The 23,273-nt window shown below is 42.8% G+C and overlaps 1 protein-coding gene across 1 annotated transcript in view; it reads left to right on the top strand.

Moving 5' to 3' along the window:
* Window positions 1-1,858: 1,858 nt before the first annotated feature.
* The window catches only part of DCAF12 (DDB1 and CUL4 associated factor 12), a 40,842-nt gene continuing 19,427 nt past the window's right edge, over window positions 1,859-23,273 (top strand). Inside the window, exons 1-2 of the mRNA XM_032634903.1 lie at window positions 1,859-2,227; window positions 3,314-3,568. Coding sequence (XP_032490794.1) covers window positions 2,150-2,227; window positions 3,314-3,568 — 333 coding nt within the window. The 5' untranslated portion in view covers window positions 1,859-2,149. The remainder of the gene's footprint in view (window positions 2,228-3,313; window positions 3,569-23,273) is intronic.

Here is a 23,273-nt window from a genome sequence, read left to right as displayed (position 1 = left end):
ATTATGAATAAAGTTGCTATGAATGTTCTTGTAAATGCCTTTTGGTGGACATAAACACTCATTTCTGTTGGGTTTACAACCAGAAGTAGAACTGCTCCATCACAAGGTACATGTGTTTAGCTTTGGTAGGTACTGCCATAGATTTCTTCCAAATTGTTTGTACCAATTTACACACCCACTAGCAATATATAAGAGTTCTAGTCATTCTACCTCCTCACGAATAGTTCATGTTATCAGTCTTTTAAAAACAATTGTAAACTTTTAAACTTTCAAATAAATCTTCATTCTATTTTATTTCCACAGAAATGGTGAGCTCTGCTGGAAGGTGCATTCGGGGATAGTTCCTGGGATGTCAAAAGAAAGTGCACCAACCTCGAGGATGAACCTACAGCCTGTGACACTGGCAGAGGAGACTAAGATCCAAGCGCAGCCCAACAAAAACCTAGAGATTCTCAAAGGAATTCCAGATTCTTGTCCTAGGTCATCCAGGGCATTGTGAGGCAAGACAGAATTGGAACAACAGGCTCAAAAAAGGAAGCTGACCTACTGCTGACCCACTCACTGCGTGTATGTCTCTGAAGGGATAGGTCTGACCTAGTAAAACGGAGCTGCCTTTCCCAAGGTGGCATTAGGGGTTAGTGGCAGTGCTGACTTGGGATGGCGGAGGACACTGTCTCAATCTGGTCTTTGGCTCCACTTGGAAAACAAATCCAAATCTCCTCGTAGGCGGAACTTCAGATGGGCCAACAGAGCTCCCTGGAGGTATGAGGCTTGAAGCCTGAAGGGATCAGCGGGTAACTGGGCACTACAGCCTGAGGGCCGTCAGCCCCAAGGAAGAGCTTCCTGCTTCCTCAAAGGATTTCTTTGCCTGAGGAAAGGTGGGAGCTGGCACACAAATCCGTACAGAATCTTCTGAAAATGGAGGCAAGGGTGATCCTGAAGAAGCCCCCTTGTCTGGTGACCAATGACAGTCCTAACTGGACTGACAAGTTAAAGGCTCCTCTTTGTGGTTCAGAATTTCACCCTATCTGCCCTATGGAGACGTAACCTGGGCCCCAAGGAAGAGGCAGGCAGTAGCAGTCCCCTGTTCTAGTCCTCACCTTAGGACTGCATGGAAGACGTAGAAACATAAATTACGGAGGGAGGCCTATTTCATAGAGCACAAAAGACTGTGTGGCCGGCAGGTCACGGGACTCTAAAAGGGAGGCGAGGTACCACGCTGCAGCTAAGGAAGAGGTAACTAAGAGGCTGCTGCGATTAGGGCAGCACAGAGGGTCAGGCGGGGCAGGGAGGAGGCCAGCGGAGGGAGAAGACTGAGTGGAAAATGAAGCCTGAGAGCTCCCCAGGAGTGGGGAGAGGGTTGCCTGAGGCCCTGGGTCTGGTGTTGGGGGGGACCTGGGCTGACTGTGCCCAGCGTGGATTTCGAGTCGGACACCACCTTACTGGCTGGGAAAAGGAAGTTAATGCCTCCTCTCACAGTGTCCAGCCCTTGGCGCCAGGGCTCGGTTTCATAGGTTTGGGGAAACGTGAAGCGCTTGTTTGAGATAACCAGCGGTGACTGTGGGGTAAAGGCGTGTTGGGAGGGATTCCTTCCCCGAGCGAGGGTAATCGCCCTCACTTCCGGGTGCCTGCGGATGGGAGGGTGGGGCTCCGAGGTCGGGGGCCAGAACCCAGATTCCTTTGCCCCCAGGTCGCCCACCTCCAGCAGCAGTCAAACGGCCCTTGAAAAAGGGCTGGAGGCCGCTGAGCAACTGCCGCGAACGCTACAGCGAGCCCTAAACCCAATCCTTCTGTCCGCACTGCATCTCCATGGCGACGCGCTACGAAGTGCGGCTGCGCGAGGATGACGGAGCGCGGGCGAAAGGGAGAGGGTATTTTGGTTCCAGCCGCTCGCCGTCCTTTCCAGACTTGGTCGTCGGAAAGCTTCGGGTTCCTGTCTCCCCTTCCCCTTCCCCTTCCCTTTCCCGGCCCCGGTCCTCCCTCCCTCCCTGCCTCCCTGTTTTTCTACTGCCGCCCGGGGTCCGGGCCATTTTCTGGACCGGGCGCACTAAGGTGCGCGGCCCCGGGGCCCAGTATATGACCTGCCGTCTTGCTCCCGCTCGTTTCCCCCGCCCCATGTGGCTGCGGGGCCGCGGCGGCGCTGCCCACTATGGCCCGGAAAGCAGTTAGCAGGAAGCGGAAAGCGCCCGCCTCGCCGGGAGCTGGGAGCGACGCTCAGGGCCCACAGGTGAGGGCTGAGAGGCCGGGCCCCGGGTGATAAGGCCGAGGCACCCAGAGGATAGGGTTCGCAAATCAGGGAACCGGAACGAGGTCCAAGGTCTTGGGGGGACGAGGGGCGGGTGAAGAGCGGAGCCGTGGTCAATAGGATCCGGGCTGGGCCAGCAGGAGTTCACTGAAAAGCAGATAGGCAGCAGGGGTGAGGAACTAAAGGGGAACGTGAAAACGAGACATATTTCGGGGAGGCCTGCAGCCGGGAACGGGGCTTGAGGAGAAAACAAACTGGGTTTCTGAGGAAGGTAAACCGAGGTCGAGGAGAATCGGGAACAAAACCTCCCGTAAAATAACGGGAGAGACAGTGAAGTCCGCCTTCCTGTGGCCCGGGGAAGGGGAAATGATTGCGTCTCTCATATAGGAATGAGCCTCCCTTTGGATACCCAAGCTCTGAGCTGGGCCTTTTGGCACTTGGACCCCTAGATGAAACAGCAGGTTCCAGGTATCACTCCTGTCCTGCTTTCTGGGTCCCTTCAGACTCAGATTTCCCGTGCCTCCCACCCCGTTGGTGTTTGATTTTTGGAATTCTGTAACTGCTTGGAGCGCAGACCTGGTGACAGGAAGGCGGCCACTGATAGGGCAACCCTGAAAGACCTGGGACCCCAGTTGGGCTCCTTGGGTTGCACCGTCCATGCTTCGCGGGGAGTACAGGCTGAGAGGGAGAAGGGGGCCCATTAGAGATGCAGCCGAGGTCTGTATATTAATCACTCGGCCCTTCACTCCCTTCTCTATCAAGGATAACTTTAAGGTACCTGAATTCTTTACTTATAAAAGGCCTTAGTAAACCTTTCATACTCTTTTCTGCTTACATTCCTTTCCTTTTCAGCTCTTGTTTTCCATAGGTATCACTATGAGCAGCATCTTTTCAATGTTGGAAGAGTTAAACTGGACTTCTAGATTGACTTTCCTGTTCCATTGTATTTGTATTTCTGTTGTATGTAAATCCTGCAGGATGAGTTCTTAGTGATTTCTCTAATACAGTAGGATCCCTTATTCTGACAAAGGTAGCCAAAGCAGTGATTTCTAATTTTGCTTTCCACAGTTTGGCTGGGATCACTCACTTCACAAAAGGAAAAGACTCCCCCCAGTGAAGAGATCCTTAGTGTACTACCTGAAGAACCGAGAAGTCAGGCTACAGAATGAAACCAACTACTCTCGAGTGTTGCATGGTTATGCAGCACAGCAACTTCCCAGCCTCCTGAAGGAGAGAGAGTTTCACTTGGGGACACTTAATAAAGTGTTTGCATCTCAGTGGCTGAATCATAGGCAAGTGGTGTGTGGCACAAAATGCAACACGGTAAGTTTCTGGGTGGATGTGAGCTATCTCCTAGTTCTGGATATATGGCTCCACATGTCCTAGAATCTCTCACTGCTGGTTTTCCCCATTAGTTCTTTGGGGGAGGAGATTGCCTTATTCTCCTTTCCATTCCCTCCTATCTGTTCATGACTTCTTCCCTTTTCTATTCCTTTTCCCACTTCCACATTTCTTTTCTGGTAAATCTTCAGAGGAGTCTGTTTCTTTAGGCCTCTTGCCATATGGATATGCCACTGCTTCTTGATTTTTTTTCCCCCCCTTTTTATGTTGTCTTTTAAGTCAGAGGCCTCAGAGGAAAGAATGATGGTCTGGGCATCATTCAGGATACAGGATAGTGAAAACCTAGGTGTTGTCTGCTAGGCTAAGGGCATATGTAGAAGTATTTAAACTCGTACTTGGCTAAAGATAGGAATAAGACAAACACTCTCTTTTTAGGGGATAGAATCTAAAGATGTATTTCCTATAAGAAAGGGCAGGGAAGTATGTTCGGTGGTATATTTCAGGATGTATTGGGTTGGCCAAAACGTTCATTTGGGTTTTTCCATAAGATTTTATGAAAGACCCGAACAAACGTTTTGGCCAACCCAATAAATGTTTGGTCTTTGCTAAGTAGCCTTCTGAAAAGAATTCAGTAGCAAGAAAAATTGAATATGACATGAGTAGGAGAGTATTTTTACGTAGAATGACTTAGAAGATAGTTATAAGTGAATGAAGGGGAAATTTTATCAGTAAATTTAACCAGAACAATTAAAGGCATGGATAAAATATCAATCCATGATTGGATATTGTGGATATGATTAGAACAGAAGAGCATAAATAGCATGATGTCAGAGGAATGGCAAGTGAGAAAAAACAGGGCCTACAGGTGGGAAGTGATTCTTTTTTTTTTTTAAGTAAATTTATTTATTTATTTATTTATGGCTGTTTTGGGTCTTTGTTGCTGTGCGCAGGCTTTCTCTAGTTGCGGCGAGCAGGGGCTACTCTTTCATTGTGGTGCGCAGGCTTCTCATTGCGGTGGCTTCTCTAGTTGCGGAGCACGGGCTGTAGGCACGTGGGCTTCAGTAGTTGTGGCACATGGGCTCAGTAGTTGTGGCTCACGGAATTAGTTGCTCTGTGCCATGTGGGATCTTCCCGGACCAGGGCTTGAACCCGTGTCCCCTGCATTGGCAGGCGGATTCTTAACCACTGCACCACCAGGGAAGCCCTGGGAAGTGATTTTGATTAACACATGAGAAAAGATCAGATGTAGGTCCAGCTGCTCTCTGTTTTCACCTCACCCTGGGTGAACAGACAAGAAATGTCATAATGGCTGGGTGAATTTACCCTGGACAGAAACACATCTTGGATTAATTGAAAGAGAAGATGGCTCTAGATCAAGAAAGTCTTAAGTACTAGGAGAAGTATTTATTTATAAAGGACATAGGTAAAGGTTTAAACATGAGTTTTAAGGAACGATATAATACCACGGGGGTTGAGGCCAAGCTTTCATTTCCTCTTTTGTTGAAGGTTGCTTGTTATAAAGAAGGCTTTCAAAAGTAAATAGTGGTGGCAAGCTCCTACAAAACTTCCTTTTCCTAGTCTCTCAGGTCACTACTCTTCGTTTAAGAGAACTGTCATCGTTGTCACTTGGATTAGAAAGAGTCTTCCATTTAGAGGAATTCATTTCACACCCCATAACCATACAAACCATCATAGTGTTTTGCCCCAGCAAATGTTGCTGAATTTTAAACTGAATTAATCATCATAATCTCCTGCTTCTTGAATTTATTTACCCTCTTTTGAAGGTGAGAATAATGTTGAGTAGTAATTTAACCTACTCTTGATATGTGCCTCTTTCTGTCTTCCTGTTTCCTCATGACTTAAAGAGTTTAAGTGGAGTCTTGCTTTCTTTTCTTTTTATAATTAGTGTTTTTCTTTGCTTAGCTTTCAGAACCAAAATTGGGAACCAGGAACAGTGTTCTTCTCTGAACTTTGTAATATTTGGCAAATGATTCTCTTATCTGTGCCTTTGTTTTCCCATCTGTAAAATGCAAGTGCTGAGAAGGTAGCTGTATACATCTTGGGAAATATTTCAAGTTAGCAGTATCTTACTTGTTCAGAAATAGTAGTGGTGATAATGAATCAAAAGCCTTTTCCAATGCTCTTGGCACTCCCTGGGACTTCCCTCAGTTTAAAAGGAAAATTACTTAAATAGTTAGCACTATCTTTGGATAATATCTGAAGAGTTTGGGGAGGGAGGAGTTCATGTTGGATTCTCAATAGTAAATTAAGTTTTGATGTATTGAAATTTTACCATCAGTGAAATGATTTAAATGTATTCAGTAGGAAAGGTATACTACAACTGTTTATATTCTAAAATAATCTTTTAATATGTATCTGCGGGTTAGAAGTACTTTTTCTCTTGGCTGCTGTGGGTATTCATGAGCGTTTAAGCGTTTAACTGTTAGCGTTAACTAACATGCTAAAAAAAGTTAGGCCATTTCCAAGTTAACTGACTTGGGGCTATAGTATAGAAACATTTGCTGAGGCAGTGGGTCATCTGTGAAAAAAGCAGTAGAGGTTTTGTAAATTATTCTGTAGCTTGATTGGTGGGGTGGGAATTTCCCTGTGCTATGGGCTAACACTCAAACTAGGGGCAGTCCATTCAACCTCTCTGAATTCCCTGGGCCTAATAAGCACAGGAATAAGATTGCTAGCCTATGTTTTTTGCTTTTTTTTTTTTTTTTTTTTTTTTTTTTGCCGCACCACACAGCTTGCAGGATGTTAGTTCCCCGACCGGGGATCGAACCCACGCCCCCTGCATTGGAAGCTCGGAGTCCTAACCACTGAACTGCCAGGGAATTCCCCAGCCTATGTTTTAATCATTAACAACATTACAACACTCATATTTTTACTAAATTACTTAAAGAAGGAGAGGTAGTATAACCTTAATTGAAATGTGGGTTTGGGAACCAGGATGGGTAGGTATATTTTCCCGCTTTAGTGTTACAAACTCAGGTTATGTACAGAGCCATACAGAAAAGCTAAATAAGAGAAGCTTGCCAGAAAAACGTTTGAAACAAAAAAACATTTGAAGAGAAAATGTTTAGTTTTGTGCTTTCAATCAGTTGAAGTTTGAGAGGGGGTAAAGATTGAAGTTAGTGGTTTAGGATTCACATATGTATAAGGGATTATTAAAATTGTTCTATTACCATGGAGAGAGGGTAGAGAAGTCACTCTTGGGTTCCATAAACCTTCCCTAAAATTGCAAAAATATCATTAGATGTATATTTTCTGAGCATGATGTGGGAGGGTGGTGTAGGGGAGCAGTCCATAGATTTCATTACATTTTCGGAGGGAATATTGTGAGCCAAAAATGGGTAAGAACCATTGATATTGACAGGGGGGTTAAGAACAGAACCTTGGAGAACACCTACATTTATGGTGCAGGAAGATCTGCTACAGGGGGAGTAGGGTGGTCAGAGGAAAACCAGGAGAGTACCAAAAACAATTCAAGAAATTGGATATTTTGAGAGGGGTTGGTTTGGGAAGGATGGTGATAGGTAGAGTGATAATGTGTGCAGAGTTTGAGATTTTTAATTTTAGACATGAACTCTTATTTCCCATATTTTGACTTTCAGGGACTCACTCACCTATAATAGATAAAATTGCTCCTTGCAGCTAGGGTGAACCTCCACCGCAGGGAACCATGAAGCCACTCAGTAAGAGAGTGTTAGAAAGGATTTGCAAGGGTGATTTGGGGAAAGGCTTAAGTACATAGGATTTTCACAGGAAAATCTCCTGTGGAATTATTTTCAGCAAGACCCCAAAGCCTAAGTGATAGTACCAGGCTAACTCCTGTTGCCAGAGCTGCTTTTATCTTTCTCACCAACTCCCAAAGTAATGGTCAGAAGTATACTGCTGACTTCACAGGTAGGCTTGGTGGATCACAATGAAGCAGACAAGATGAGGCTTGGGCTGCAATTTGCTGCCAGATGAGAGGAAGAAGCACTTGGAGAAGCTTAATTTTGGGGGTGGGGTGGAATAGTAGTTACCAGGGTTGAGAAAATAGCTATAATATTATAAACTTGAGTTTACATATTCAAACTCCTGAAATCATAAAAGCAGAATATGAAACTCAATTTGAGACACATGGAAACAAACAAAGGAAAAATGTGGGAGTTTTTTTCTGACTGGATTTTGTATTCATTCCTCCTCGTGTTACTATTTTATGTTCCCAATGGGGTTACAGCCCTTTAGAAAATGCTTTAAAATGCTTGCAGAATTCCTTGGGTTTGGCCAAGTGTACATCTCAGGTTAACAGCATTCTTCTTTTTTTTTTTTTAATTTAATTTTATTTTTTATACAGCAGGTTCTTATTAGTTCTCTACTTTATACATATTGGTGTATACATGTCAATCCCAATCTCCCAACTCATCTCAGCACATCCCCCCCACCCCACCCCACCCCACTTTCCCCCCTTGGTGTCCATATGATTGTTCTCTACATCTGTGTCTCTATTTCTGCCTTGCAAACCAGTTCACCTGTACCATTTTTCTAGGTTCCACATATATGCGTTAATATACCATAATTGTTTTTCTCTTTCTGACTTACTTTACTCTGTATGACAGTCTCTAGGTCCATCCACGTCTCTACAAATGACCCAATTTCATTCCTTTTTATGGCTGAGTAATATTCCATTGTATATATATACCACATCTTTTTTATCCATTCGTCCATCGATGGGCATTTAGGTTGCTTCCATGAGCTGGCTCTCATAAATAGTGCTGCAATGAACTATTGCATGTGTGTGTGTGCATGCAATAGTGGGTGCATGTGTCTTTTTGAATTATTATGGTTTTCTCTGGGTATATGGCCAGTGGTGGGATTGCTGGGTCATATGGTAATTCTATTTTTAGTTCTTTAAGGAACCTCCATACAGTTCTCCATAGTGGCTGTATCAATTTACATTCCCACCAACAGTGCAAGAGGGTTCCCTTTTCTCCACACCCTCTCCAGCTTTTATTGTTTGTAGATTTTCTGATGATGCCCATTCTAACAGGTGTGAGGTGATACCTCATTGTAGTTTTGATTTGCATTTCTCTAATAATTAGTGATGTCTCGAGCAGCTTTTCATGTATTTGTTGGCCATCTGTATGTCTTCTTTGGAGAAATGTCTGTTTAAGTCTTCTGCCCTTTTTTTTTAATATAAATTTATTTTATTTATTTATTTTTATTTTTGGCTGTGTTGGGTCTCCGTTGCTGTGCTCCGGCTTTCTCTAGTTGCAGCGAGCAGGGGCTACTCTTCATTGTGGTGTGCGGGCTTCTCGTTGTGGTGCCTTCTCTTGTTGTGGAGCACAGGCTCAAGGCACTCGGGCTTCAGTAGTTGTGGCTTGAGGGCTCTATAGAGTGCAGGCTTAGTAGTTGTGGTGCATGGGCTTAGTTGCTCCACGGCATGTGAGATCTTCCTGGACCAGGCCTGAAACCCATGTCCCCTGTATTGGCAGGCAGATTCTTAACTCCTGTGCCACCAGGGAAGCCCTCTGCCCAGTTTTTGACAGGGTTGTTTGTTTTTTTAATATTGAGCTGCGTACGCTGTTTATATATTTTAGAGATTAATCCTTTGTAAACAGCATTCTTATCTGTATGATCCTTCTATATTTTGTAGTTAGGATATTAACCTGCTAATTAGGTTTTAGTTTTTTAAATGACATATGGTTATTCTTTGTCTAGTAAGAAATGTTCACAGTTATCCCAGAATTAGTTTTTATCTTATTTTGAGAATATTTGGCTCTTTTGAGAGGAAGATTTTAGATGTGGAAGTGATAGAATTGCTATCTTGGCAAGTTCATTCTGCTGGGCACATGTGCAGAAGTGTTTGTAGATTGAAAATCATTGTGTAAATGCTTCAAAAAGTCTAAAGTACTATGTCAGGTTAATTGATGTTATAAGGCTTTTGGAAGAGGAGCAGTAGGAATAAGTTTATGCCTCTTATATGTGATGGTGCTAGAGTTGGCTGCCCTTTTCTGACTTGTCTTCATCTTGAGAAGGTCTTGCTTGGATTCACGCAGGTATGGGCTCCAGGAATCCTGTTTCATGTAGTGTGTTGCAGACTTTAGTCACCCTCTGTATGTGAGGGAATTAATGGTCAAGAATGTTAGGGTGTGACCCATGTACTTATGATCAGTTAATCTATAGCAAGAGAGACAAGAATATACAATGGACAAAAGACAGTCTCTTCAGTGAAAATTGGTGCTGGGAAAACTGGACAGCTACTTGTAAAAGAGTGACATTAGAACATTTTCTCATACCGTATACAAAAATAAACTCAAAATGTATTGAAGTCCTAAGTTTAAGACTGGAAACCATAAAACACCTAGAAGAAAATATAGGCAGAAAACTCTGACATAAATCATAGCAGTATTTTTTGGGTATATCTCCTAAGGGAAAAGAAAAAAAGCATAATAAGCAAATGGGACCCAATTAAAAGCTTTTGCACAGCAAAGGAAAGCATCCACAAAATGAGAAGACAACATACTGAATTAGAAAATATTTGCAAGTGATATAAACAGTAAGGGGTTAATACCCCCCAATATGTAAACAGTTTATACAGCTCAATATCAGAAGAACAAACAACCTGATTAAAAATTGGGCAGGGGCTTCCCTGGTGGTGCAGTGGTTGAGAGTCTGCCTGCCAATGCAGGGGACATGGGTTCGTGCCGCGGTCCGGGAAGATCCCACATGCCGTGGAGCGGCTGGGCCCGTGAGCCATGGCTGCTGAGCCTGCACGTCCGGAGCCTGTGCTCCGCAACGGGAGAAGCCACGACAGTGAGAGGCCCGCGTACCGCAAAAAAAAAAAAAATTGGGCAGGGGGCTTCTCTGGTGGCACAGTGGTTAAGAATCCGCCAGCCAATGCAGGGGACACGGGTTCAAGCCCTGGTTGGGGAAGATCCCACATGCCACAGAGTAGCTAAGCCCATACACCACAACTACTGAGCCTGCACTCTAGAGCCCACAAGCCACAACTAGTGAAGCCTGCACACCTGGAGCTCGTGCTCCACAAGAGAAGCCACCACAATGAGAAGCCCGTGCACTGCAATGAAGAGTAGCCCCCGGTCGCCACAACTAGAGAAAGCCTGCGCACAGCAATGAAGATCCAGCGCAGCCAAAAACAAAATAAATAAAATAAATAAATAAATTTACTTATTAAAAAAAAAAATTGGGCAGAAGGCCTGAATAGACATTTTTTCAAAGAAGACATACACATGACCAACAGGCACGTGAAAAAATGCTCAATATCCCTAGTCATCAGAGAAGTGCAAATCAAAACCACAGTGAGGTATCACGTCACACTTGTGAGAATGGCTTTTATCAAAAAGACCACAAACAACAAATGTTGGTGAGGGTGTGGAGAAAAGAGACCCCTTGTATGCTGTTGGTGGGAATGTAAATTGGTGCAGCCACTATGGAAAACAGCATGGAGGTTCCTCAAAAAACTAAAAATAAAACTACTATATGATCCAGCAGTTCCACTCCTGGGTATATATCCAAAGAAAAAGAAAGCAAAAACTCTTAATTCAAAAAGATAACGTGCACCCTAATGTTCATAGCAGCATTATTTACAATTGCCAAGATATGGACGCAACCTAAATGTCTTAACAACAGATGAACAGATAAGATGTGAGATATACACACACATACATACATATATATACATACACTTGCACACAACAATGGAATACTCCTCAACTATAAAAAATGAAATTTTGCCATTTGTGACAACATGGGTGGACCTGGAGGGTATTATGCTTAGTGTAATAAGTTAGAGAAAGACAAATACTGTATGTTATCACTTATATGTGGAATCTAAAAAATAAAACGAATGTATATACAAAACAGAAACTGACTCACAGATATAAAGAATAAACTAGTGGTTTCCAGTGGGGAGAGGGAATGGGGGAGGGGCAAGATAGAGGTTGGGGATTAAGAGATACCAACTACTATGTATAAAATAAATAAGCTACAAGGATATATTGTACAACACAGGGAATATAGCCAATATTTTATAACAACTTTAAATGGAGTATAAGCCATAAAAATTTTGAATCATTATGTTGTACACCTGAAATGAATATAATATTGTAAATTAGCTATATACTTCAATAAAAATTTAAAAATTAATAAAAAGGATCAGGGCCTGAACAGCAGTCCTATGGAAGGATTCAAGAATTTTAGGGCAGCTTTTCTCAACAAGAATATTGATGGTGTTTTGGTGGTTTCTTCCTTCTCTGGGACTTTACCTCATATTGCTGAAGATTTCACATTCTTGGCTTCTGCTCCATAGATGCCAGCAGTCCCCCTCTGCCCTGCACCCTCAGTTATTGTGACAATCAGGCACATGCATGTGTACACGCAGGCACACATGCATGCATTTTCAAACATTGTGCCCTCAGTTGACAACCACCTCAGAGCTTGAGGCGGGCAGTTTTTCTCTTAAGTGATCTGAGCTCTTTATTTCAGGTATAGTCTGTTGGAAGCTTGGGACGTTGGAGAATGAACATAGGAGTAACATAGTGACTCTTGCACTCCAGGCTTTTTTTTTCTAGCTGGATCCTTGATAGACATTACAGTCAGAGAAAAAGGTCTTCTCAAGCTGACACATGGACGTTTTTTCTGTTGGAATGGGAGCAGTGCCCGGGTTTGGTTCAAGATGAATGAGAGTTTTTCCTGGTGATATCTAGGAGTATTGCTTTTTAGCTTGACCTTAAGCAGGATTCTTCATATATTTCCTGGTGTAGGAGATAAAAGGGAGAAACTGACCCAGAATTGGCAACTGGGTTCAATCCAGGATTATGGTTGGACTGCAACACTTGGCTGCTGCTGCTTCTTTTTTTTTTTTTTTTTTTTTTTTATTTCTGGCTGCATTGGGTCTTCGTTGCTGCGCGGGCTTTCTCTAGTTGTAGCAAGTGGGAGCTACTCTTCATTGCGGTGCATAAGCTTCTCATTGGGGTGGCTTCTCTTGTTTCAGAGCACGGGCTCTAGGCACGCGGGCTCAGTAGCTGTGGCTCGCGGGCTCTAGAGCACAGGCTCAGTAGTTGTGGCGCACGGGGTTAGTTGCTCCACAGCATGTGGGATCTTCCTGGACCAGGGCTCGAACCCATGTCCCCTGCATTGGCAGGGGGATTCTTAACTGCTGCGCCACCAGGGAAGTCCCAACATTCAGCTTCTTAAACTGCTGATTCCACTTGAATGCCCTTATATGCCTTTGGATCCTTGGAGGCCATCAGTCCCTTTCACTTGTAGGTGGGGATGTTTTCATCAGGACAGTTTTTGAATGTGAGAAGAAATGGAGTAATATTTCTGCATTTCATTGGCTAGAATGTAGTGGGACAACTTTGTGTTTTGTGTCTGCTTTTACTAAATTTATAACCATTTATTGAGTTTTTCCCATGTATAGCAAGACACTGCTTCATGTGGGGTTGCAGTGATAAAGAAACAAATCTCAGACAGAGCTGGAAGGGACTGTAACCACTGGCCTCCACTTTTTTTTAGAGTTGAAGAAACAGACCCAAAGGGAGAAAAGTTATTTGTCTGAGATTCTATAATGAGTTAAGTTTGGGTCCTAATTTTGCTTATTCCTTGTCAGAATTCTTTATGTTATGCCAAGTACTCCTCAAACTTTCACTGCAATACCCGTAATGGCAGAGGACTGCCTGACCTCTGCTTAGCTTGGCTGGGATACGATACATAGCTGCGTGCAAAGTTAATAACAAAATAGATGCCTCATTAGACACGCCAACCAGGAGTGCACCTGAGAGGAAGTCATTCCTAGCTAGGGTATTCAGAGAGGATTTCCTAGAGGAGGAAGAGTCTTCAACTATGGGAAGGAAGCAGGGATGTCCATTCCATAGCAGAGTCAGGAATATACAAGGAATGTTGAGCAACTCTGGATAGACCCATTTGGCTGATGCTGGGAAGAAACAAGGGAGAGTGACTCAAGTCACCGGGGATTTGGTTGACAAGACTAACTGAATCTCCTGTAGGTAACTTTTTTTTTTCTTTTCCTTCTGACTCATGTCTAGCCTTTAATAATGAATAATCCTGTTCATCACCTTTCTCATCTGGAGAATTGAGTCACATGCTTTGCCGCATGGCCCCTGGTGAATTTATGGCCTGTTCCTGCAGCCCTGTAGACTTGGAGGATGGGGAAACGTGGGTAGCTGAGAGCAGAGGTTTGCTGGGAGGTGCCTGGCAGGCTAACTACCTGCTGAAAGTTAGTAATGAGGTAGTCTGGTTACTTGATTTGGTTCCTGTTTTCCTTGGGCTCTTCCTTTAGTCTTCTTTTGCCAGTCTGCCTTCTTCTAAATTGATGTATATTTGATTTCTGATTGCTTAGGCCTTTGTTTCCTAAGCATGACTCAGGAACTGTCTGCATCACAATCACTTGAGGTATGTGTTTAAAATGCAAGTTTCCTGGTCCCCACTCCAGTACTGATTCAGGATTTTTCCTTCCATGAAACCTAGGAATTGGAATTTTAAACAAGCTCTCAGGCAATTTTTATATGAATCACTGGCTTAGACTTTATGCTGTATAGCAATAATTTTTTTGTCACCTTATTAAATCTAGACCATTCATTTGAATTCTCCTTGTATTTTCTAAACCACACTCGGGGCATAGGTGGGACATCATGTTTAATGGATCTGAAAGAATTTCCTTGTAGGCATCTTGGTTAATATCTGTTCAGCAACCAGTAGTATGTAATCAGATCTTATTTCTGCACTTTGAGGAAGCCCTTGACAAATAATTATTTTCCTTATATGCCAGTTCTGGTCTCAACAGACAAAGCAAGAAATTTGCCCATTCTTTTTTTTTGTGTGTGTGGCTGCGTTGTGTTTTCGTTGCTGCGCGTGGGCTTTCTCTAGTAGCAGCAAGCGGGGGCTACTCTTCATCGCGGTGCGTGGGCTTCTCATTGCGGTGGCTTCTCTTGTTGTGGAGCATGGGCTCTAGGCGCGCAGGTTTCAGTAGTTGTGGCACGCAGGCTTCAGTAGTTGTGGCACGCAGGCTTCAGTAGTGTGGCTTGCGGGTTCTAAAACGCAGACTCAGTAGTTGTGGCACATGGGCTTAGTTGCTCCACAGCATGTGGGATCTTCCTGGCCCAGGGCTCGAACCCCTGTCCCCTGCATTGGCAGGCAGATTCTTAACCACTGTGCCACCAGGGAAGACCCTGCCCATTCTTTTTTTAAGTCAGATCTTAGCTTAAGTCATTACTTTCCAATTTTTTGGTCTCTTTACTAGAAGAGTTATAGTAAACAAGTCAGAAATATCAACAAGTTTAAGTCATTTTGTATTGTGTATTTGGATTCAGAGATTCATGGGTTGAATCTGGACTCCATTTCTTACTAGCTTTGTACCCTTGGACAAGCCAGGTAATTTCTCCTTAGCCTTTCTTTCACCTTTAAAATAAATGGAGTGGGGACTTCCCTGGTGGTCTAGTGGTTAAGACTCCACGCTCCCAGTGCAGGGGGCCCGGGTTTGATCCCTCGTCAGGGAGCTAGATCCCACATGCATGCCGCAACTAAGAGTCCACGTGCCACAACGAAGATCCTACATGCAGCAACGAAGATACCACATGCCTCAACTAAGACCCAGTGCAGCCAAATAAGTAAATAAATACATATTTTAAAAATAATAATAATAATGGAGTGAGTAGTATCTGCCTAGCTCAGTCATGAAGAAAATTAAATAAGATGTTGGTTAGCTCAGTGCCTAAAACATGTACTTAGTAAATTGTTGATGTAATTAATGGCAGTGGAGGAGGAAGTGGTAACAGTAGTTTGATGGTTCTAGCCTTTAGGTGTATTTCTGGCCAAATTCAGGTACATAAGATAAGAAGTGACCATTTTTCTACCCTGTAAATTGGTTATTTTCTGTATGTCAGTCACATCCCAAGGAGCTTCAACATTTAAAAATAATTCATTTAGATATAATTTATATAAGAAAAAATACAATTAGGAAATTATAGTTAATTTCATCATAAAAGGGATATAGATAAAAGCAAAATATTTTTCTGTATACAAATTAAAATGTTAACCAGTTCTGATAAGGATGTGGTGGAACAGGTCATATATTTATTGTCACTAAAACCCTTTTTTGAAAGTAATTTGGCATTGTGTTTCAAAGACCTGGGGTGTATTGTTTGTTGAATGAAGAGCCTAATAAGTATTATACCCTTTGACCTAATATTTTCATACTTTGGAAATTATCCAAAGGAAGAGAGAAGTCTTTTTTAACAAAATAATTATTGGAAGCTATTTTATCAAAATGTTAACAATAGAATACTTAAGTAATTTATGGTAAATCAAATCTGCATGATATTATGGAGGTATTGACATAATTGTGAAGACTGTAATAACATGTAGAGCTTTTGATATGTTAAATGTAATGAGATACAGAATTCTCTCTGCTGATTATAGCTATGCACCGTTATACATGCATGTGATTAAGGACTGAACAGGAACTTGACAAATGAAAAACAGACTTGAAAAGAGGGATAGGATTTTTTTTTTTTTTTTTTTTTTTTGGCTGTGTCGTGTCTTGCGGCACACAAGACCTTTCGTTGTGGTGTGCGGGCTCTTTGTTGCAGCGCGTGGGCTTCTCTCTAGTTGTGGCGCAGGGGCTCCAGGGCGCGTGAGCTCTGTAGTTGTGGCACACGGGCTCAGTAGTTGCAGTGTGCGAGCTTAGTTGCCCCGTGGCATGTGGGATCTTAGTTCCCTGACCAGGGATGGAACCGGAGTCTCCTGCATTGGAAGGTGGATTCTTAATCACTGGACCACCAGGGAAGTCCCGAGAGATAGGATTCTGAGCAATCTTTCTTGCATTTTTTATTTCCAGTATTGTAGATAAAGTATTGTCAATAAACTCTATAATTAAAAAAAAAAAGTTACTTAAGCTAGATGTTTTCTCTTAGCCTAAAGCAATGGTGAAAGTGGCCTTGCCAGGTTGCCATTCAATGCTTATCTTGTTTGCTGACGAAGATTGAGCAGTCATGGAGTATACCTCCTCTCTACGGAAAGGGTGTAAAGAAAGAGCTTGGAAATACAGTGGTAGGATATACGGCAAAAGGAGTTCCCCTCTCAAGTCACAGAAGATTTTTGGAGCTCCAGATAACACCTGGAGAGAGTTCTTCCTTTTCAGTGGGCAGATACATAATCATATTATCATTAAGTCTTTGTGCTGTAAGGCTCAGGAAGTAAGAATGAAAGAATAGGGATTATGGTATTGTTTTAAACTGTTATTATTAAAAGTTTATAATCTCTTAATATACTAGATAATTAATTAGTGTGTAATGACAATCTGCTCTCCAGTAGTTTGCAGTTTAGAGATAAGGCTTCCTTTTAATTCTGAGTAGAAGATCTTATGCCTTGAAATGCTCTGGGGAACAAAAAGCTGAGAATATCTTGTTTTCTTCTGAATAATCTATACATTAACTATTAGTATCCTTCAGTACTATAGGAATTAATTTTCATCTTCCATAGGAAGAAATGAGGATCTGTGTAAAATCAGGCTAGTTGACCAATTCTTTTGTTTACCCTTCTATTCTCTGGTTGGATGGTATATCACTTGGAAGTAGGACATGGGCTTTGTATTTAGATACAGGCAACACTCAATTGAGTTCTGATTTTACAACCTAAGAGAAATTTTTTACCAAATGTTTGTCACGGTGCTTGAGGTAGCTAAACCTCTGTGGTGTACTGTCAGAGGCTCTTCACTAGGTGACTTTGGCGGATACCAGGCAAAATCTTAGGTGTCTTGCCAAAGCTGACTCTCAGGACTTACTCCATTTTCAACAGAGCCCTCCAAGATCAGGGGTTAAGAATCAGTTTACTGGACATGTTAAACGCTTGTAAAGAATTATGTTACTGGGAATTCCCTGGTGATCCAGTGGTTAGGACTCCATGCTTTCATTGCCGAGGGCCTGGGTTCAGTCGCTGGTTGGGGAACTAAGATCCTGCAAGCTGTGTGCCCCCCCACCAAAAAAAAAAAAGAATTATTATGTTACTTAAATTTAGGATAATTGTAAATCCTAATTTGGTCCTCCTCCCACAAAATCATGATTCTAGTGGGAAAATACCAGAACTCAGGACCTAATACCAAGTACCATTGCTGATTTCAGCAAGCTAGCCCTATAGCCGTCTTTTGGAGGAGCAGCTTAGATTCACAATTCAAAGAGTAAGAGATCTTAGCATAGCACAGGCACCTGGATTTAGATACAAGAATGTTCACTGCAGTGTGTTTTGCATTACTGAAAATTTAGATACAGCATAAATGTTCAATTACAGGGAATGTGTTTGATAAATTCTAGCATACCCATGCAGCGAATCACCTTAAAGCCATTAAAAATTATTTAAAGGTATATAGATTAATTTGAAAAGGTGTTAAAAGATATAAAATAATATATATGAGGTCACATTTTTATAAATGGAGAAAAATACGTATGCATTTGACTGGGTATATAGTGAAGGACCTGAAAAAAATACACCAGGTGGTAGTAGTGGTGGTGTTCATTTTCTGATTTCCCCTTTTCTATGTTTTACAAGTTTATGACGTGTTACTTTTGTAATTTGGACCCCAACCATGTTATTTTACTTTAAACAACCACATGGGTCTTTCCTTTAATAGACTTGCAATAGAAACAGTGACTCAACTTTCTAGGTGTGACAACTCTTCTAGCTCCTAAACAGTCTAAAATATTTATAGCTATAGAGTCTTGATATTGTTCAAGCAGCTTATTGATCTCGGCCATACCCCTGTCTCCTGCACAGCAGGATGCAGGTGAGTAGGCAGCAAGCTTTTAGAGATGGGCTGGACAGAATGCCCGATTCTCTTGGACATCATTGGAGTCCTGAGTAAGTGCAGCTCATTTCAGGGCCTGTGGTCCTTTTCTTTTATCTTTTAATTATGCACGTCATATGTGTTCCCTGAGGAAAAAAAAATCAACATTCCTGGATGCATTTTTATTTTTTATTTATTATTTTTTAATATTTATTTGGTTGCACTGGGTTTTAGTTGTGGCAGGTGGGCTCCTTAGTTGCGGCACATGGGCTGCTTCGTTGCAGCAAGCAGGCTCCTTAGTTGTGTCTCACGGGCTCCTTGTTGCAGCTCGCTGGCTCCATGGCATGCAAACTCTTAGTTGAGGCATGCATTTGGGATCTAGTTCCCTGACCAGGGGTCAAACCTAGGCCCCCTGCATTGGGAATCTTCACCACTGAGCCACCAGGGAAGTCCCTGGACTCATGTTTTTAAAAGGGAGGGTATTCATTTAATAACATAGCATGACCAACTTTCCATGTTAATAAATATCCTCTACTCCATCATTCTTAAAGGCTGTATAATAATCCATTGTGTGGATATTCCCAATCCCCTGTGGTGTTTCACTGGTTTAAAATTCACTGTAATTTGGGACTTCTCTGGCAGTCCAGTAGTTAAGACTCTGTGCTTCCGTTATAGGGGGCACTGGTTCAGTCCCTGGTCAGGGAACTAAGATCCCGCATGCTGCACAGCAGGGCCAAATTAATAAATTAATTAATTTAATTGACTATAATTAAAATTGTTCACCTGTCATTATTTCCTTATCATAAATTTCTAAAATTGAAATTGCAGAGTTTACACATTTTTCATTTTAGATACATATTGTCTAACCATTTCCTGTTGTGTTTCTGGATCTTGGCTCTCTCCTTTGCTCCTCCCCATCTCCGTTTGGGAGAGGAAATGTATTCCTCTGCTTGATTTCAGTTATCCTCCCTTTCCCATACTTAAGCTGCCCTCTTGCCTTTTACCATCTGACTTGGTATAGTCATCCTCTCTGTGCGACCTATGTGGATTTGCTTTCCTTTCTCCATTAACCTCCATCTAAAACACTGATACTTTGTGAATCTCCCCTCCCCCCATTTTATTAAGCCACCTTGACTTTCTATACACACAATTGCATATGTCTATATGCAGATACATGCATTTAGAGGTGTACTCACTAGTCATACAATCTTCCTGATTGTAAGGCCTTTGCTTTCTTTTTTCCCTCTGTCCTAACTTGTAAGTTGCAGGGAGCCATTAAGCCTCAAGCTTATCTTGCGGTGCTGCTGGTTTCTGGCAGGGATCCCAGTAGGTTAATGTGGAGCAGCCTCATTCTGGGAAATGTTACAGGAGCTGTTTGAAGCCTTGACCCTTTGTCAGACAGCTTGGGGAGATAGTCTCTGGCACTCCATCCACATCCCTGTTCCTTCCTTTGAAAAAGCAAAAAGGCTCTGTCCTTCACATGGTGCTTAGTCATTCCTCTGCAAGGATGAGGGTGAGGTTGGGGGTAAACTCTTGGTTTCCTGGGCCTCTACAGAGCCAGCTGTTTGCATTTCCCTTGTATGAAATCTTTTTCATCTAGTGTAGAAGCCATTATAACCTACTGAATGAAACAAACATTAGAATAGAATGTTACTATTAGCTAGTACTTGTTAAGTACCTATTCTGTGCTGAGCCCTGCGCTAGATACTTTACATTTTATTAGACCTCCTAGCAACCCTATTAGATAAATAATATTATTCAAGTTTTATAGATAAGAAACAAGATTCAGAAAGGTGAAAGTGACTTGATCAAGATCACATAGCTACTAAGTAACCAATGGAATTCAAACCTAGGTCTCTCCCAAGTCCAAAACTGGAGAGGTTGGGCTTAAGACTTTCTTGGACATGAATAGATGAAGCTTTTTCTCTTCACCTTTTCTGGGTGGCAGAAATGGAGCCCTGTTTTAAGGCATAGGGTTGTGTCTTATCAAATGCATCGTCCTTAGTGTACAGAGTAGATTTCTCTCTACATCAGTGCTTCTCAAACTTCAGTGTACTTGGAGATCTTGAGAAACTCCAGATGCTGATTTAATAGGTCTAGGGTGAAGGCCTGAGATTCTTTGTTTCTAACAAGCTTCCAGATACTCCTTTGAATAGCAAAGCTCTAGATCAGTGATTGTTAAACATGGGCAGTCATTAGATTCACCTGGAGATCCTTGAAAAAAATTCACTTTTACTGGCCCCAAACTCAGAAATTCTAATTGGAGGAGTTTTAGGGTAGGGCCTGGGAATTGTTTTTAAATATTTATTTATTTATTTATTATTTATTTGGCTGTGCTGGCTCTTAGTTGCGGCATGCGGGCTCTTAGTTGTGACATGCAGGATCTAGTTCCCTGACCAGGGATCGAACCCAGGCCCCCTGCATTGGGAGCACGGAGTCTTAAGCACTGGACCACCAGGGAAGTCCCTGGGAGTTGTGTTTGTTTTGTAGTATTTTTTTAAAAAAGAAAATTCCCCAGGTTATTGTATTATATTATATTGTATTATAATCAGTTTGAGAATCACTGATCTAGAAGCCAGTATATTATGGTTGCACTGTCCCACACAACACAAAAGTGTAAGTGGGCAGTACATTTTGCTTTATTAAACATTTGAGGGGCTGTGTTGGTTAGAGATCGTTTGTTTAAAAGGGTAAGAAATCCACTCACATTTATTGGAAGGGCTAGCTTGCAAACCTGAAGAGCAGGAAGTATCCCTGGATCGCAGAAAAACAACTAGAAGTTGGAAAGCCCCTAGGAACCAGGGATGTCCATGCTTCCTGTCTTCTGTTTCCTTTTCTCTGGGGACTGGCTTTGGTAGAAAATGGCCACCGAGACAGTTTGGTTTAGTGCCACCAGCCAGTTCCATATTGCTGAGAGAATTTGAATGACCCAGTCCAGTCTAGCCTCTGCACTGGTTCTCCTTGAGCCAGGAGGCCACCCCAGGACAGTGCTGTGATCTGGAAATCTGGGCTGTATCAAACTCAGCTACAGGCCCCCACTCTGAGTGCAGGGATGTGGGGGCCCCCTAACATCATTGGGCAGGTCCCTTGAAAGGTGGTTACTGTAAGCACTTACTATGTAGCTCTGCATGGTTGGGGCAGGAGAATAGAACCAAATAGGGTAAACCCCCTGCTCTTGGAATTGGAAGGACATTATTAGCTTAATGGAGAAGAGAGACAAGTAAAGAATTTTTTTTTATTTTGACTGTGTTGGGTCTTTGTTGCGGTGCACGGGCTTCTCATTGCGGTGGCTTTTCTTGTTGCAAAGCATGGGCTCTAGACACACAGGCTTCAGTAGTTGCAGCACTTGGGCTCAGTAGTTGTGGCTCGCAGGCTCTAGAGCACAGGCTCAGTAGTTGTAGTGCACAGGCTTAGTTGTTCCGTGGCATGTGGGATCTTCCCAGATCTGGGCTCCAACCCGTGTCCCCTGCATTGGCAGGCGGATTCTTAACCACTGCGCCACCAGGGAAGCCCGAAACAAGTAAAGATTTTGAAATTGTGATAATAATATCTAAGTATTGTGGGTAGAGGGCTGTCTTGGGAGCCTACAAGAGAGGAACTTAACCAGCCTGGACATTAAGGAATATTCATAGAGGACATGTCTGAACTGAATCATGAAAGGTAAGGGCGTGATGACCAGGTAAAGAAAAGAGTAGGAGGAAGCATTCTGGCATTGTGAACAGCATGAGCGTGAAACAAAATAATTATATTTCATTGGAGAGTCTTCATTGAAGACCCAATGCAGTCAAAAATAAAATAATTATTATTTGTGTGAATAATAATTAATAAGCAGTTCTTTCTAGAGTATAAGGTCCATGGCAGGATTTGAAGCTAGAGAGATAGGTAGGGGCCACATTGAGAAGAGTCTTGATGCCATGCTAAGGGGCTTGAATTTAGGTAAAGGGGAACCATTAGATATTTTTTAATTGACATGGGAGGATTTCCATTTTTATGAAGATGAATGATTATAGTATGGAGAATAGGTTTTGTTTGTTTGTTTGTTTTGCGGTATGCGGGCCTCTCACTGTTGTGGCCTCTCCCGTTGCGGAGCACAGGCTCCGGACGCGCAGGCTCAGCAGCCCTGGCTCACGGGCCTAGCCGCTCCGCGGCATGTGGGATCTTCCTGAACCGGGGCACGAACCCGCGCACGTCCCCTGCATCAGCAGGTGGACTCTCAACCACTGCGCCACCAGGGAAGCCCCTGGAGGATAGTTTTTATGGTGACCTTGCCTGAAGGCACAAAGACCAGTTGCAGTTGTCTAGAGGAGAGAGGATGGAGAGGAAGGAGCCAACTGTAAGAATATTTAGGAGATAGTTTGGCAGGACTAGCTGGGATGGTGGGAATGAGGGAGGAGGAGTCTAGGATGAATCCCAGGCTTGTGTGACCGGGCAGATTTTGGTGGCATTAGATGAAATGAGCAATTTGGGGAGGAAGAGTATTTGTTTTAGACACATTGAGTTTAAAAATGCCTGTCAAAAAAAAAAAAAAGCCTGTCAGACACATCAGTGACTGACTGTTAGGCAGGAGGTCTGCCTTAAGTAGTTGTCAGGGCCTACAGACTCAGGAGTGGTTCCCCTCTCTCCACCTTCCCTTTTAAAATTTTTCCTCAGTCTCTACCTGGCGGTCTTGTTCTAGCTACTCTTCCTTTCCTTTTTCTATTTTAAATTTAAGGCTTACCTGCTTTCTCCTTTCATAGATCTTCCTGTGCAAGCAGTAGGTTATTTTATACAACGATATAACATGATCTGGCTTCACTCTGAGAACTGCTGATAGGATTTTAAATGAACTACCTAGACTATAAGGTATATGAGGCCAGAGATCATTCCTAGTAGTTA

Source organism: Phocoena sinus, chromosome 6, assembly GCF_008692025.1.
Source record: "Phocoena sinus isolate mPhoSin1 chromosome 6, mPhoSin1.pri, whole genome shotgun sequence".
In the NCBI taxonomy this organism is placed as follows: domain Eukaryota; kingdom Metazoa; phylum Chordata; class Mammalia; order Artiodactyla; family Phocoenidae; genus Phocoena; species Phocoena sinus.
The sequence above is the reverse complement of the archived record's forward strand: the minus strand, read 5'-3'. Positions and strand labels throughout refer to the sequence as shown.